This window comes from Oncorhynchus keta, chromosome 23, assembly GCF_023373465.1.
Source record: "Oncorhynchus keta strain PuntledgeMale-10-30-2019 chromosome 23, Oket_V2, whole genome shotgun sequence".
Classification (NCBI taxonomy): Eukaryota; Metazoa; Chordata; class Actinopteri; order Salmoniformes; family Salmonidae; genus Oncorhynchus; species Oncorhynchus keta.
In genome coordinates, this window is record NC_068443.1 from 43864121 (window position 1) to 43880608 (window position 16488).

At 43.7% G+C, this 16488-nt stretch overlaps 1 protein-coding gene and 1 long non-coding RNA gene across 7 annotated transcripts; both read left to right on the plus strand.

Moving 5' to 3' along the window:
* The first annotated feature begins 818 nt into the window (after positions 1-818).
* On the plus strand, positions 819-15283 carry LOC118402453 (ATP-binding cassette sub-family F member 2-like). 2 transcript variants are annotated; one of them, XM_035800668.1, is made up of 15 exons: positions 819-970; positions 2201-2379; positions 2596-2808; positions 3262-3444; positions 3962-4133; positions 5029-5124; positions 6407-6509; positions 9932-10027; positions 10212-10331; positions 12850-12939; positions 13110-13220; positions 13464-13526; positions 13765-13893; positions 14221-14424; positions 14752-15283. In XM_035800668.1, exons 2-15 carry the CDS (start codon positions 2244-2246, stop codon positions 14866-14868), a joined length of 1833 nt encoding a protein of 610 aa, XP_035656561.1. In that variant the 5' UTR covers positions 819-970; positions 2201-2243; the 3' UTR covers positions 14869-15283. The 2 variants fall into 2 exon arrangements, with proteins under 2 accessions (XP_035656561.1, XP_035656559.1); XM_035800666.2 differs by having other exon boundaries at positions 2216-2379.
* On the plus strand, positions 10341-12839 carry LOC127911065 (uncharacterized). Of its 5 annotated transcripts, XR_008077520.1 has the most exons (4): positions 10341-10883; positions 10954-12143; positions 12214-12423; positions 12564-12839. It is a non-coding gene; the product is annotated as an uncharacterized LOC127911065 (long non-coding RNA). The 5 variants fall into 5 exon arrangements; XR_008077519.1 differs by having other exon boundaries at positions 10341-12143; XR_008077521.1 differs by having other exon boundaries at positions 10341-12143; positions 12214-12353.
* Positions 15284-16488: the final 1205 nt, after the last annotated feature.

Consider the following 16488-nt stretch of genomic DNA (forward strand, 5'->3'; position numbering starts at 1 on the left):
TCACCTAAGGCATATAAAATGGATGCATACTAACCGAAGTCTTGCAGATGTTAAAATGGTTGAATTAATTTGTGCATGTGCCAGGTGATAGAAATCTCAACTGTAGTACAGGCGCTCCAAAAAGTTGGGTAAATAATACTTTCCTGTTGATATTTTTCAGACAACGAGTACAGTAAGTTCAAATGTAATTTTACTCAGCATTCTTGCTTGTAAGGAAACTATCCACGTTTTTGCAGTGCTTTAATTTAGACTGTGTCCCTAGAAAGCTGGTATTACAGTCTGATTTATTAAGCAAGGGTTAACCCTTGACCGTTAAGCCATATTGCAATTTCTAAATCTAGATAGATGTATTTGGTTACGGATTATATGTATTTGCTGTTATGAATGAATGTTGTCATCTTGTCATATATATTTTTAAACTGATCCAAACCAATATAGTAACTGAATTTGAGATTTTACTCAACATGAAAACAAATGTAATTGTCAGTTTACTTCCTGAATTGACTGAATTTAAATGGAATTGACAGACCGCAACCCTTCTTGAGTCTTTAGATGTGTAAATAAGCTCAATAGTTACAATTATTTATTTTAAGCCTAATGAATAATAATCATTATTTTTGTTTCACTGGAGTTCTACGTAGCCTAAAACGTGTTCCAGTAAAAAAAAAAGGTGACAATTCTGCCAAGCGGTAACCAATGAACTGCCTGTGAAAAATTAGGTCCACTCTATCAATGATGTTGCAATAACGAATCATTTCTGGTCTTTATATAACACCGTTCAGAAGACACCATTTCCCACAACCCTTCTTATTTTACCCGCCCGTTATTAAAATGAGAAAGTTGGTCTTGAAAGGCAACTCGGCGTTTCATTGGTCGGTGAGCCGGCATTGGGACACGCGACAACGAGCTCATTCTTTCTCGTGCGTTTTCCAACATCGTCGCAGCCGCGCGTGAACAAGGAAAAAGACCGGTAAGAAAATGCCAACAGGATATTAAAACGTATATATATATATATATATCTAACAGAGTCACAAATAGTGTTTAAATCTTTTTGGATTTAGTAAAAAATGTATCGGATAAATTGTTGGCAGGATCTGTTTGTTAGTTTTGAATTGTTTGAAAACGTTAGCTAGCATACAGGTAACCTAGCTAACGTTAGTTTCTAGTTGCTACACAATGCAATGAAAAGATGACCACGAGTTTCTCGGCATTAGCCACCCGGCTATCTTACCGGCTGTCTGACTCTTCAAAAATCATTTGGGGATTTATATCCAGTGGGATGATTGGCATCTGAACAGATCGAAAGATGTATAAAAGCCCACACTGACTTCCTGGATTTGTGATAAAATTGCTTAGCTGAGTTAGTAGCTCGAGATTCGGAGGTAATTTGGCTAGCCAGTTTCAGCTAACCTGGTAGGGCCTAAATATTTCACTCACTAAAATAGTGGGCCAGTTTAACAGCTAGGTAGCTAACGTTAATTTGCAGTTGGCAAACTGATGTAAATGTCTATAGCTAGCTAGCGAACGTTAGTTACAGTTCTGAGCGAATATAACACAGTCGTGTAGCCAGCCATGGTAAGTTAAAAGGCAGGAAAAGGAGGACGATACGTGAGATTAGCCATACTAGGCCACCTGGCTAGCTACCCCGGTTACTCAGTGCTTACTGTTATGCTAGAAGATGACTAACTCAGCTGACCAGGTAAAGGTTGCTGGCATTTATAATGCAATGCGCAATATGATTAGCTTCCTAACTAACGCTTGCTAGTTGCGCAATGTGATTAGGTAACTGAGCGTAAAATCTATCCGCGGTCTAACCATAGATGTATTAGTCATTTTTTTTAAATGTTTCGTCTTCGATTGCGATTCATATGAATGATAACGGAGGGAGGACTTGCAAGCAGTTCAACTAAAGCCAGATCAAGCAGAGCTTTAAGAGGGTTAGGTACATTTTAATGTGTCATTTGGCTGGTCAGCAACATGCTTCATGAATGAGGATAACAAACGGGCGACCCTTTCCAACCAAATTGATATTACTTTAATTTGTCTTGGTAGTGGTAATGAGGTGTATCAAACTAAACGAAATGGCACCAGCATTTTGATTCACTTGATGACTGCTTACCATATTAGCTACTCCTGATAATCCAGATGCAGACAATACAATGTTACTTACTGAACCAGTTTTCCCTGCTTTGACCCCCAGCTCTCTGTCTTCAAGTTTAATTTTGTCGAGGTCAGCAGCAGCCATGCCTTCCGACCTGGCCAAGAAGAAGGCGCAGAAGAAGAAGGAAGCCGCCAAATCCCGCCAGAAGACAAAAAAAACTGAGGATGGAGAGGGAGAGAGACCAGAGGAAGGCCAGGAGAATGGAGCCATAAGCAACGGTAATGGTTGATAATCATAGAGCAACTAAAGAAGGGCTTAGGTTTAAATCCTCTTCACTGCTAGTTCAGGTTTCAGAAATGTATTTGTATTCCAGGTGGTTGTTCTCTCATGTTGAATGGATAGGCTGGTTCTTCAGATTAATGTAAGTAGAGATGGGTAACAGTTAATTTGGAGAAATTACTTACTAAATGGCCCTCCATGTCACTGAGTTACAGGTGTGGAAAGCCTGACCAAGGAGATGGATGAGTTTGAGCTGAAGAAGACTGAGGCGCGGGCGGTGACTGGCGTGCTGGCTTCGCACCCCAACAGCACAGATGTGCACGTCACCAGCATGTCGCTCACCTTCCATGGGCAGGAGCTGCTGCAGGACACCAGCTTGGAGCTCAACTCGGGCCGCCGCTACGGCCTCATTGGCCTCAACGGCACTGGTAAGTGGTTACATCACATGGGGTGTGTTCAGTGGGCACAAAGCGAAAGTAAGCGCTTTTGAATGTGTTTTGGGGAAGAATGTATCCGTTAAGACTCTTTTCATTGGGAAACATTTTGTTATGGTGTGCTCTAATGAACAGTGCCTTTGGGACACCTTGTTTGGTCATTTTCGGTGTTAGTCACACCTGTCCACGCGGGACATCTTTCAGCCAACTCAGCCTTTATCTCCTCAGGACATAATATGCCCTAGTTTTCCCAGGAGCAACCTCTAGCTGGGGTAGGGTTACTTTTTGTGTATATGTATTGGCCCCTTATGACATTTATAACCGAACAGCAGCCGTAGACCCTTTATCTTCTGTGTAGAAGTTTGTTTGAAAGTATCCCCACCTTATTTACAAATACACATTTGAGCTCTACTTAAAGGACACACTTACAAATCTTTCTATTTCCAGGTAAATCCATGTTGCTGGCAGCCATTGGCCACCGTGAGGTACCTATCCCAGAGCACATTGACATCTACCACCTGACCCGTGAGATGTCTCCCAGTGAGAAGACTGCCCTGCAGTGTGTCATGGAGGTGGACGCGGAAAGGATCCATCTGGAGAAGGAGGCAGAGCGCCTGGCATCCGAGGACTGTGAGTTGCTTTATAATGGTGGTTTGGTTGTAGTACTGTGAATTACCATGTTACCATGGGAACTGTGCTCACTGTGGCAGCTTCCCTTCCTAGGCGTGGTACACTACCTCCCATGTCCCGAATAGTCCTGCATAATGTGTACCCTTCACGATGTAGCATCGGGACAAGGGCACAAAGGCTTAATTGGTGGGATAATAACCGTGATTCCATTTCGCTCCAACCAGTTAAAATAAACACTGTAGAGTAGAAGTTTCTCTCCACCCACCCCGACTGTTACCATCTCCTGCTCGTCTCCCTCTTTTCCATTGTCCTCCACCCATAAGCTCATCTCTCTGTTTCTCTCCCCCCTAATGGTCCTTCTGTGGCTCAGTTGGTAGAGCATGGCGCTTGTAACGCCAGGGTAGTGGGTTCGATTCCCGGGACCACCCATACGTAGAATGTATGCACACATGACTGTAAGTCGCTTTGGATAAAAGCGTCAGCTAAATGGCATATATTATTATTTATTATATTAAAGCCGAGTGTGAGAAGCTGATGGAGCTTTATGAGCGCCTGGAGGAGCTGGACGCAGATAAGGCTGAGGTGCGGGCCTCCCAGATCCTCCACGGCCTGGGCTTTACCGCCTCCATGCAGCAGAAGAAGCTTAAGGACTTCAGCGGAGGCTGGAGGATGCGCGTTGCTCTGGCCAGGTACAAACCCACCCTTTACATTTACAATACAAAGACAAACCTTTACTCTTAACGCGTCTCAGTGCATATTTGGGATCTGGGCCCTTGTTCATAAAGGTTCCAAGTGTAGGTGCGCTGATCTAGCATCAGTTAACTTTTGGATCATAATGGACAGGTGGAACCTGATCCTAGATATGCACCACTACTCTGAGAATATGGTCCCAGATCTGCCCCAAGCCCCTGTTCATTCATTATAATGTAAAAAAGCTAAACTGATCCTAGATCAGTACTGCTACTGTGAGACACCATATGAATACAGGCCTTGAGTGCAGTCTTTTTCTTGGACTCTCTCAAGCCTCGCTTCAACTGTCTACACCTGTCCAGAAAACTGTCAATCTACATGAAGAGCGATGGGGACTGTGAGGGTTCTGTTTAGAATTGGCTAAATGACACAAGTGGGCAAATGACATCAAACCACAAACATTTTTCTTTCCTATCTTTGACTGTCCTAACTTGACTGGTCGAATCCTATAATCTCTATATTCTAATGAATCACAGGCGTTTGGCTCAGAACTGTTTGGGAGTGATGTAAAGACAGGCCGAATGATAACGCCGCCAACAAGCAGTATGTTCTCAGTGCAGCGGCGCAGTGAGACAAATTGGCCGACGCGTTTATCTGATCCCTGCCGTTCTGTTCACTCTTGAGTTTCACTTTGCCCAAATGCCTTTAGTCATAACTATTTTAAGAGGTTTTAGATGTAAAATATCTAATTCACAACCTCTAAGACCTACCTGTAAATTGTTTTTCATTCACAAATGCCCTGTTTTTTTGGGGGTGAGGGTGTGAATAAGCCTATTTTATCACTGTTGTTTTGAAGACCTACTAACCTGGTATTGTGCGTTCCTTGTCTCCAAGGGCCCTGTTCTTGAAGCCGTTCATGTTGCTGCTGGATGAGCCCACCAACCACTTGGACCTGGATGCCTGTGTGTGGCTGGAGGAAGAGCTTAGCCAGTAAGGCCATTTAGACGTGTGAGACGTAGGACACGACTTTTCTAGAAACAATTGTGCCTGTATCATAACTTTTAATGTGAAAGGCCACCTTAGATTGAAGGCAGGGTTCTTCTGACATTTAAGTCGCAACTCTAGAGTTAAACTGGAAAATCATGGAACATTTACATGATCTACTCTCTTTAAGCTGCTATTGCTGCTGTGACATGATGTAAACAAAAGGCCGAATTATAGTGCCCCTGCCAGGCAGTTTGTTCTCCGTGTGGGGGCGCGTTGACAAAAACTAGACCGAAGCGTTTATCTGATCTAAGCAGCATTCCAAAAAGAGTGTAGAGCTGATGCCACAAGGGTTGTTAGTTCCAAGATAACAGATTTGTTTTAGACATTGCTCATGGAGTTTATAGTTATGTGCTAACTAGCTATATACAGGTAACTGCCAAAATAAAGGAAACAATGACATTGTGTCTTAATAGGGCATTGGGCCACCACAAGCTACAAAGTCTCAAACTCTATTGGATGGATTCTTCTGCCAGAAATTCCATAATTTGGTGTTTTCTTGGTGGTGGTGGAAAATGCTATCTCGGGTGCTGTTCCAGAATCTCCCGTGGGTGTTTAATTGGCTTGAGCTCTGGTGACTGAGGTGGCATATGGTTTTCATGCTCATCAAACCATTCAGTGACCACTCGTGCCCTGTGGGTGGGGGCATTGTCATCCTATGGGGTCATAGCCTTGCCTGGGGACTCAAACTGAATTCCTCCGCTGCTCTGTTTTCACTACATGTTTCAGTCGGAGACTGCCGTCGTTTGTGGTGATGTCAAAAGGAGGGGTGTTGTACAAATCAGCGATTGGCTTATCTCTAACCAATCAGTATCACAGCCAATGACACATTTTCTAAATGCAGCTGTACTCAGAATAGCTAAGAATGTGTTTGTGTTCTATCAATCATTGGGGGGGGGGTACTCGAATCCTGACTCATTGCGGAGAAACTCATGTCCGGAGCAAGGCATTTGGATAGCCAGGCAAGGCATAGCTGTGGTAACCAAAGTAATGGCCTGCCCAGCATTTTAATAGATGACCCTAAGCATGATGGGATGTTAATAGCTTAGCTCCGGAACCGCACCTGCTTTCAATATTCTTTGTATCCCTCGTTTATTCAAGTGTTTCCATTACTTTGGCAGTTACCTTTTGACTTTGGTCCCTGACCTTGTAGGATAATGCCTCTCAAGAATTGTCATTGTTGCTATTTAGAAGTGTCTGAAGTTTCAGCCTTACTCCTATTCTACAGATTCAAACGTATTCTGGTCCTGATCTCCCATTCGCAAGATTTCCTCAACGGCGTGTGCACCAACATCATGCACTTGCACGAGCGCAAGCTGAAATACTACACGGTAAGAGCAACTGCACTCTGTCATGGGTCACCGTGGACCAACAAGCTGTTTGTCTGGTTATAATAATTCTCCAGGTCTGAGCAGTTGCATTTCCTGTCCTCAGTTGATAAATGAACACTAGTTCACTAAACTTACTTACCCAAATGGGCCCAGTTAAAGCTCAGACTTCCACCATTTACAGGGTTTGTCCGGTGATGAAAATACTGGAAAAGTCATAATTTTAAAATGTTTTCCAGGCCATGGTGAGTTTTGGAAAATGATCAAATCTGAGAATTTTGAGAAGTCATGAACATTAATTTCTGTTGGTGTAATTTATTCAGGCAGTTAATATTATATCAATAAAATTTAAAGCAACGTCTGCCAGGATCGGAATGACACCTTTGTGTGCATCACCTACATGTGTGCGAGACAAGTGGGCCGTTGCTCAAGGAGAGAAACAGTCGGACATTGCAGCATCAGGTAGGCCTAGCCTATGAAATATGATATAAGACTAACTAGGTTGGCAATTCAAAACATATCTTGTACCCTATAGGTAACTGTTTAGCTATTGGGGAGTAAATGTTATTTACAGTGCTTTCGGAGAGTATTCAACCCCCTTGACATATTTACATTTAAGTCATTTAGCAGACGCTCTTATCCAGAGCGACTTACAAATTGGTGCATTCACCTTATGACATCCAGTGGAACAGCCACTTTACAATAGTGCATCTAAATCTTTTAAGGTGGGGGGGGGGGGTGAGAAGGATTACTTTATCCTATCCTAGGTATTCCTTAAAGAGGTGGGGTTTCAGGTGTCTCCGGAAGGTGGTGATTGACTCCGCTGTCCTGGCGTCGTGAGGGAGTTTGTTCCACCATTGGGGGCCAGAGCAGCGAACAGTTTTGACTGGGCTGAGCGGGAACTGTACTTCCTCAGTGGTAGGGAGGCGAGCAGGCCAGAGGTGGATGAACGCAGTGCCCTTGTTTGGGTGTAGGGCCTGATCAGAGCCTGGAGGTACTGAGGTGCCGTTCCCCTCACAGCTCCGTAGGCAAGCACCATGGTCTTGTAGCGGATGCGAGCTTCAACTGGAAGCCAGTGGAGAGAGCGGAGGAGCGGGGTGACGTGAGAGAACTTGGGAAGGTTGAACACCAGACGGGCTGCGGCGTTCTGGATGAGTTGTAGGGGTTTAATGGCACAGGCAGGGAGCCCAGCCAACAGCGAGTTGCAGTAATCCAGACGGGAGATGACAATTTTCCACATTTTGTTACGTTAGACTTATTCTAAAATTGAATAAATATTTTCCCCTTATCAATCTACACACAGCATCCCATAATGACAAAGCAAATCAGGTTTTTAGACATTTTTGCAAGAGGGAAAAATGTGTTTACATTTGTATTCAGACCCTTTGCTGTGAGACTCGAAATTGAGCTCAGGTGCGTCCTGTTTCCATTGATCATCCTTGATGTTTCTACAACTTGATTGGAGTCCACCTGTGGTAAATTCAATTGATTGGACATGGTTTGGGTCCAGGCACACACCTGTCTATGAGGTCCCACAGTTGACCGTGCATGTCAGTGCAAAAACCAAGCAAACGGGGTCGAAGAAATAGTCAGTAGAGCTCCAAGACAGGATTGTGCCGAGGCACAGATCTGGGGGAGGCTACCAAAAAATGTCTGCAGCTGGCCGCCCGGCCAAACTGAGCAGTTGGGGGAGAAGGGTCTTGGTCGGGAGGTGACCGATGGTCACTGACAGAGCTCGAAGGTTCACCCATCTCGGCAGCACTCCTCCGATCAGGCCTTTATGGTAAAATAGCCACACGGAAGCCTTTCCTCAGTTAAAGGCACATGACAGGCTGCTTGGAGTTCGCCAAAAGGCACCTAAAGGACTCGGACCATGAGAGACAATATTCTCTGATCTGATGAAACCAAGATTGAACTCTTTGGCCTGAATGCCAAAGGTCACGTCTGGAGGAAACCTGGCAGCAGCATCATGTGGGGATGTTTTTCATCGGTGGGCACTGGAAGACGAGTCAGGATCGAGGGGAAAGATGAACGGAGCGAAGTACAGAGACCCTTGATGAAAAATATAAATGAGAATGGTCTTGGTAGATGGTGTGGTCTACAGCTTATGCGGTCCTCTACCTCAGACAAGCAAATACTAATAAATTACCCCCTAAATAAAAATATAGTGTTTTTTTTTTTGAGCCTTTATTACAGTAAATACTAAAGTCGCATTAATTTGTGAATTCAATTTCCAAAATGGAACGGTTTACATCTCTTTTTACGCTAATTATTCAATGGTTGCTTTATTTTTAAATTAAATGCTTGATTGCATTTCAAATCATGAATGACTCTTATGCTGTGTGACACGAACAAAAATAATTTATTGATACAGTAGCCTATATAAGTATTGAAATATAGGCCTAGGTAAGTTATGGTGTTTTAGACTAAACAGGACACGCTCTTTGGCCTACAGCTCGGTGGTGGTTATACAAGGCTGCTATACTAAGCCTACTAATGATAATGACATTACTTATTATCATGATAATGAGATCAAGGAAAAACTGTGGATTAATATTATATAATTTTCCAGACTATTTGGGACGGTGTAAACAACACTAAAATAAATAATACCTGAGAGGCTGGTCTAACAAAATGTACAGCCTCTTAAGGCATGGCAAAGATTAAAAACAGACAGATTTGTGACAAACCAATATGGTGGTTAACTTTGCTATTACGCACATGGGAACATGGTCTGGGGAAAGGCGCCAAGTCAACAGCGCACTGATGCGTTTCAGGACCGCGCCCAATATCTAACGCGGGAGAAAGCGCCTTTTTGTTCGCACATATTTTCTATTTGTTGCGCCATATACAATTCTTCAATGGCACAGGTCTTGGACTGATGGACTGTGCCATCTCCACAATGGATCAGTCCACTCACAGGCGCAAGTCAGACAGGTGTCTTGTACACTTATTTTTATGAGCTGCTTCTACACCTGCATTGCTTGCTGTTTGGGGTTTTAGGCTGGGTTTCTGTACAGCACTTTGAGATATCAGCTGATGTACGAAGGGCTATATAAATACAATTTGATTGATTTGCTGCTCCACCTTACACGATGACAAGAGGTGCTACATGGGATCAGAGCAGCCTCCCAGCGACGATACCACATCACGCTTACTTTCTTTGTACGTGCATAGACACCACCAATTGGTGGTCGTGAAATTTGGCTAGATGTCATGAAATATCATCTGTCAGAATGTGTGTTGAACTCTGCATTTACACGTTATAGTGTATTTTGCCTTGGTGAGTTACTATGATTTAAAAATGTACTATATTCAAGTGATAAAAACAAAGTAAATGAAAGATGTGGGGTACATCCCTTTTTTAAAAATTGTTAAATGGTACACAATCCTCTATAAACAAGCATTTGTTTACTTCCTCAAAGGGCAACTACGACCAGTACATTAAGACCAGGGAGGAGTTGGAAGAGAACCAGATGAAGAGGTTCAATTGGGAGCAGGACCAGATCAAACACATGAAGGTAAACTCCCCTTTCTCTTGGGACACTTTCACGTACACAAGTAGTATGTGAAATTTGGGCCGGCGCCGCTAATGTGGGTGATGGGTTATTTTGGAACCACTTAGCTTGTGGCCGATGGGAGTGAACTGCTTCACCAAACATTCGTAGTTTTGTAAACCCTTCTCTCTCCTTACTACCCCACCAGAACTACATTGCCCGGTTTGGGCACGGCTCAGCCAAGCTGGCTCGCCAAGCCCAGAGTAAAGAGAAGACTCTGCAGAAGATGGTGGCCTCGGGCCTGACTGAGAGTGTTAAGAATGACCAAGTAAGTCTGTTTAGTGACTTTGACAGGGCTGGTGGTGCTTCCCATATAGGGTAGGAACAGGTGCTCTTTTTGGTATAACAAGTTTGTTGTTTTGGCTACAGCCCAGAGTTTTTCCTGGACAGGCAAGTCACATGATCAGGAAAATCTATGGACCTTAGTTATAGTGGGTATTAATACAGGCAGCTGACCAGAGTTTGGATGTACTCTTATTATTGCTACTGTGGTATGATGTAAACAAAAGGCCAAATTATAGTGCCCCTGCCAGGCGCACGGTGACACAATTGTCCAACAAGTTTTTCGGATCTAAGCAGCATGCCAAGGAGTGTAGAGCAGACGCCACAGGTTGTTAGTTCCGGGATAATAGTAAACTGATCTAAGCAGCATGCCAAGGAGTATAGAGCAGACGCCACAGGTTGTTAGTTCCGGGATAATAGTAAACTGATCTAAGCAGCATGCCAAGGAGTATAGAGCAGACGCCACAGGTTGTTAGTTCCGGGATAATAGTAAACTGATCTAAGCAGCATGCCAAGGAGTATAGAGCAGACGCCACAGGTTGTTAGTTCCGGGATAATAGTAAACTGATCTAAGCAGCATGCCAAGGAGTGTAGAGCAGACGCCACAGGTTGTTAGTTCCGGGATAATAGTAAACTGATCTAAGCAGCATGCCAAGGAGTATAGAGCAGACGCCACAGGTTGTTAGTTCCGGGATAATAGTAAACTGATCTAAGCAGCATGCCAAGGAGTATAGAGCAGACGCCACAGGTTGTTAGTTCCGGGATAATAGTAAACTGATCTAAGCAGCATGCCAAGGAGTGTAGAGCAGACGCCACAGGTTGTTAGTTCCGGGATAATAGTAAACTGATCTAAGCAGCATGCCAAGGAGTGTAGAGCAGACGCCACAGGTTGTTAGTTCCGGGATAATAGTAAACTGATCTAAGCAGCATGCCAAGGAGTATAGAGCAGACGCCACAGGTTGTTAGTTCCGGGATAATAGTAAACTGATCTAAGCAGCATGCCAAGGAGTATAGAGCAGACGCCACAGGTTGTTAGTTCCGGGATAATAGTAAACTGATCTAAGCAGCATGCCAAGGAGTATAGAGCAGACGCCACAGGTTGTTAGTTCCGGGATAATAGTAAACTGATCTAAGCAGCATGCCAAGGAGTATAGAGCAGACGCCACAGGTTGTTAGTTCCGGGATAATAGTAAACTGATCTAAGCAGCATGCCAAGGAGTATAGAGCAGACGCCACAGGTTGTTAGTTCCGGGATAATAGTAAACTGATCTAAGCAGCATGCCAAGGAGTGTAGAGCAGACGCCACAGGTTGTTAGTTCCGGGATAATAGTAAACTGATCTAAGCAGCATGCCAAGGAGTGTAGAGCAGACGCCACAGGTTGTTAGTTCCGGGATAATAGTAAACTGATCTAAGCAGCATGCCAAGGAGTATAGAGCAGACGCCACAGGTTGTTAGTTCCGGGATAATAGTAAACTGATCTAAGCAGCATGCCAAGGAGTATAGAGCAGACGCCACAGGTTGTTAGTTCCGGGATAATAGTAAACTGATCTAAGCAGCATGCCAAGGAGTATAGAGCAGACGCCACAGGTTGTTAGTTCCGGGATAATAGTAAACTGATCTAAGCAGCATGCCAAGGAGTGTAGAGCAGACGCCACAGGTTGTTAGTTCCGGGATAATAGTAAACTGATCTAAGCAGCATGCCAAGGAGTATAGAGCAGACGCCACAGGTTGTTAGTTCCGGGATAATAGTAAACTGATCTAAGCAGCATGCCAAGGAGTATAGAGCAGACGCCACAGGTTGTTAGTTCCGGGATAATAGTAAACTGATCTAAGCAGCATGCCAAGGAGTGTAGAGCAGACACCACAGGTTGTTAGTTCCGGGATAATAGTAAACTGATCTAAGCAGCATGCCAAGGAGTATAGAGCAGACGCCACAGGTTGTTAGTTCCGGGATAATAGTAAACTGATCTAAGCAGCATGCCAAGGAGTGTAGAGCAGACGCCACAGGTTGTTAGTTCCGGGATAATAGTAAACTGATCTAAGCAGCATGCCAAGGAGTATAGAGCAGACACCACAGGTTGTTAGTTCCGGGATAATAGTAAACTGATCTAAGCAGCATGCCAAGGAGTTTAGAGCAGACACCACAGGTTGTTAGTTCTGGGATAATAATAAACTGATCTAAGCAGCATGCCAAGGAGTGTAGAGCAGACGCCACAGGTTGTTAGTTCCGGGATAATAGTAAACTGATCTAAGCAGCATGCCAAGGAGTATAGAGCAGACGCCACAGGTTGTTAGTTCCGGGATAATAGTAAACTGATCTAAGCAGCATGCCAAGGAGTATAGAGCAGACGCCACAGGTTGTTAGTTCCGGGATAATAGTACATTGCAAAAGAGAATCCATAATTCCATAGCTTCCTTCAGGGTGTCACAAGGCAGGAATCAAAGAATAACACATGCAAACCATCCTGAACTCTTTTAACTCATTCTTCTTTTCCTTTTCTAGACCCTGTCATTTTGTTTTCCTCCCTGTGGGAAGATTCCCCCTCCTGTCATCATGGTCCAAAATGTCAGCTTCAAGTACTCTGATGACCAGGTACGCGTTTGTCCAACCTCACTTCTGCCTCACGAATGTTTTGCTCAACTTGTTTTTTTTGTAACTGTTCCTAAAACGAAAGACCTAAAGAGATTCCAGCTCCAAACTACACTATTATCATGTTTTTCTCAATATTGTTGTCTTGTGTTTTCCCTCGTTTGATGATTCAGCCCCATATATACAAGAACCTTGAGTTCGGTATCGACCTCGACACCCGAGTGGCCCTTGTGGGGCCCAACGGGGCCGGGAAGTCCACCCTGCTTAAACTCCTCATGGGAGAGGTTAGTCTTGACATTGTTACGGCCATTTAGCAGACTTGAATTGTTCTCCTGTCATTCAGCCATACCATGACACGTTACCATAAATAGTTTATAGTTTAATTTTCACTGATATGTGAGAATGGTCCAAATGTAAACGGTCGTTTTTATTTCCTGTTCAGTTGCCTGGTCATTTCTTTGAACCGATATCCCACAACTGCCATCTCTCCATTCCTACCAATGTCTCCTCATTGTCTTTGTCCTCAGCTCCTCCCCACTGATGGAATGATCCGCAAGAACTCCCACGTCAAGATTGGCAGATATCACCAGGTACCACACCATTAAAGCACACTGGTATACTAAACTGTCTTAGATCATTTAAGTGCGTATGCTCCTACAATTCCAAAATTGGAGTAGTCTGCGAATTTGAGTGAATCTGTTTACCAACTGATTGTGTGTGGTTGTGAAGTGGATTACTTTTTTATTTGACTTGATTGAAGTTAAGTTTGTTAGACATTTTTACAAATCTCCATGATTCACATGGCTGAACCTACTCTATTTTCTCCAGCATCTAACAGAGCAGCTGGAACTTGACCTCTCCCCCCTGGATTACATGATGAAGTGTTACCCGGAGATCAAGGAGAGGGAGGAGATGAGGAAGATCATTGGCCGCTATGGGCTGACAGGCAAACAGCAGGTCAGTTTGATCATTAGTGACCAATTGTGATCCTCAAATATTGTTCTCCCAATTGCAGACCTGCCTTCAGATAACATTTAGTTTTGTTTTCAAGTCATTTTAACGTTTGAGCCTGTCTGTTGTGCCAGGGGAGTGGGGTTTGTACTTTTGGGACTGTTCCATTTGTATCATGAAAGCTCAGAGGGCAGGAAAATAACTATTTGAACCCAGGCCGGGTTGTAGTCAATTGTAATTCAACCGAAGTTGGTAATTAAATTCAACCCCTTTATATGAATTTGGGGTAACGGTCTTCTGACATGGGTGACATTTCTTCTTTTTGTCCTTCAGGTGAACCCCATTAGAAACTTGTCCGACGGGCAGAAGTGCCGGGTGTGCTTTGCCTGGCTGGCCGGGCAGAACGCCCACATGCTCTTCTTGGACGAGCCCACCAATCACTTAGATATCGAGACCATCGATGCCCTGGCTGACGCCATCAACGAGTATGAGGGTGGCATGATGCTGGTTAGCCACGACTTCCGGCTCATCCAACAGGTGAGGAACGAACAATTGGACACAGATTGGATTGAAACGGTTGCTTTAAAATGAACAGAAATGTACTCCAACCCTAATGAGGGCAATGCATTTGTGGGCCACAGTGTCTGAACGTACTCGGCCATGCCAATAGCACACCGGCGCTGAGCCGTTAAACTCCACGAGTCTACAGCAGCGGAGTCTACATTTTGAATGAGCTTATCAGAAATGGCTCTAGTTTACTTATTGGAATTATTTGTTGGAACAACTGGGATTAATGCACTTGTATGTACTTGTCCTGTTTTTTGTGTCCCTATTTAACCCCCTTTCTCCTTTTGTTTTCCGTAGGTGGCCCAGGAGATCTGGGTGTGCGAAAAGCAAACCATCACCAAATGGAACCGGGACATCTTGGCTTACAAAGACCATTTGAAAAAGAAGATCGACAAAAATTCTCATGGTGTATAGAAAATTGAAATACCTCCCCAGATTCAAGACTGCACTGTCCCAAGACTGTGGACTCCCATTTTTCCCATTCCCTCTTCACGTGGCTATATAACTCGACGCATCTTACTCCATTTCAAGATGCCCAATTCCTCCTGCTTTTAATGCCTCTTTATGGCTGCTGGAAGGTTGTGGTGCGACCTAGTTGCCTTCCATTGCTACCCCCTTTACAGGCATACTTATGGTATCTTGATTTCTCAGTTAAAATAAATAATTTATCCGTCAGTGGTAGAGACCACGTGCATTTTTCCACAGTTCTGATATAGTAGGATGTTAGCCGCCTGTACCAACTTATTTCCTTTTACTCTAAAATAGCTTTTTATTATTTAACTGTACCTGCAATAATGAGATTGTATGAATAAAGGAGCAAAATAACTGACTTGTTTTTAGTGACATGACTAACTTTGACTCATCAGTTCATGGACCAAGTTCTAAAGCATGCATTAAGCATTTTCTGTTTATTTTTAGGCTTTGGAGTTCATGGTGTATAGGTGATTTTTATTTTGAAGGCAGAAACCAGAAGTGTTTTCTACACTGGTTTGCATTCGGGTCATAATTGCACGATTGACAACTGTAGCAGGTTAAAAAATAATTGGCATTCTGCTAGCTTACGACAACTACAAATAATTTGATATCTAGTCCAGCGATGACAAAATGGACATGGTAGCTAGTTCAAAATTGGCTAACGGTTAACAAGATGGTACTACACCGGCTCTGACGCTCATCGCCTGTGGCAGGGTTTGCAAACCATTAGACCACAAAGGCAAGCATAGCTGAGAGCTGCCCAGTGATGAGCCTACCAGATGAGCTAAACTACTTCTATGCTCGCTTCGAGGCAAATAACACAATCATGCATGAGAGCACCAGCTGTTCCGAAGACTGATCACGCTGTCCGCAGCGAATGTGAGTAACAGGTTAACATTCACTAAAGCCGAGGGGCCAGACTGATTACCAGGACGTGAACTGCGAGCATACGCTGATCAACTGGCAGGTGTCTTCACTGACATTTTCAAACCCTCCCTGTCAGTCTGTAATACCAACATGTTTCAAGCAGACCACCATAGTGCCTATGTCCAAGAACACTAAGGTAACCTGCCTAAATGACTACTGACCCGTAGCACTCACGTCTGTAGATGTGTGATGTTGTTCCCCTAGATTATGCACCAATTCAAATAGGTCAAGAGAGGATGTTAATAATTTGATAATAATGCAGTGTTATTTAAATTGAATTACAGCTGCATAGCTAATGTTATTTTTTTGGTGTACAGACACCTTTTCATATCTATATTGTACATGTGATTGTACAAGTTTATTTTGGTTTGGTCCATTGCAGGTTCTGTATTTCCGTACCCCCTTATTGTTCTCTTTTGCCTGACCTTCGGCCAGCAAGGTATGTTGTCCTTGGCTCCGCAAGTGTTCAATATTAAACTGGTAATGTTACACACAAGGTGCTGGTATACAACCATTTTTGTTTTAATGTGGGCAATCTAAAGATTTATGTTAACAAGTTTCCCGAGCTTGCTTGCTTGCTTACTAGGGTATCTATTGTGAGTACTTGGGACAGTGTTTGAGTGAGTTTCCATG

Coding starts and splice junctions, on each gene's coding strand:
- LOC118402453 (XM_035800668.1), top strand. CDS start 2,244: ATGCCTTCCGACCTGGCCAAGAAGAAGGCGCAGAAGAAGAAGGAAGCC. Junction 2,809..3,261: donor CATTGGCCTCAACGGCACTG/GTAAGTGGTTAC, acceptor TTCTATTTCCAG/GTAAATCCATGTTGCTGGCA. Junction 10,028..10,211: donor ACCAGATCAAACACATGAAG/GTAAACTCCCCT, acceptor CTACCCCACCAG/AACTACATTGCCCGGTTTGG.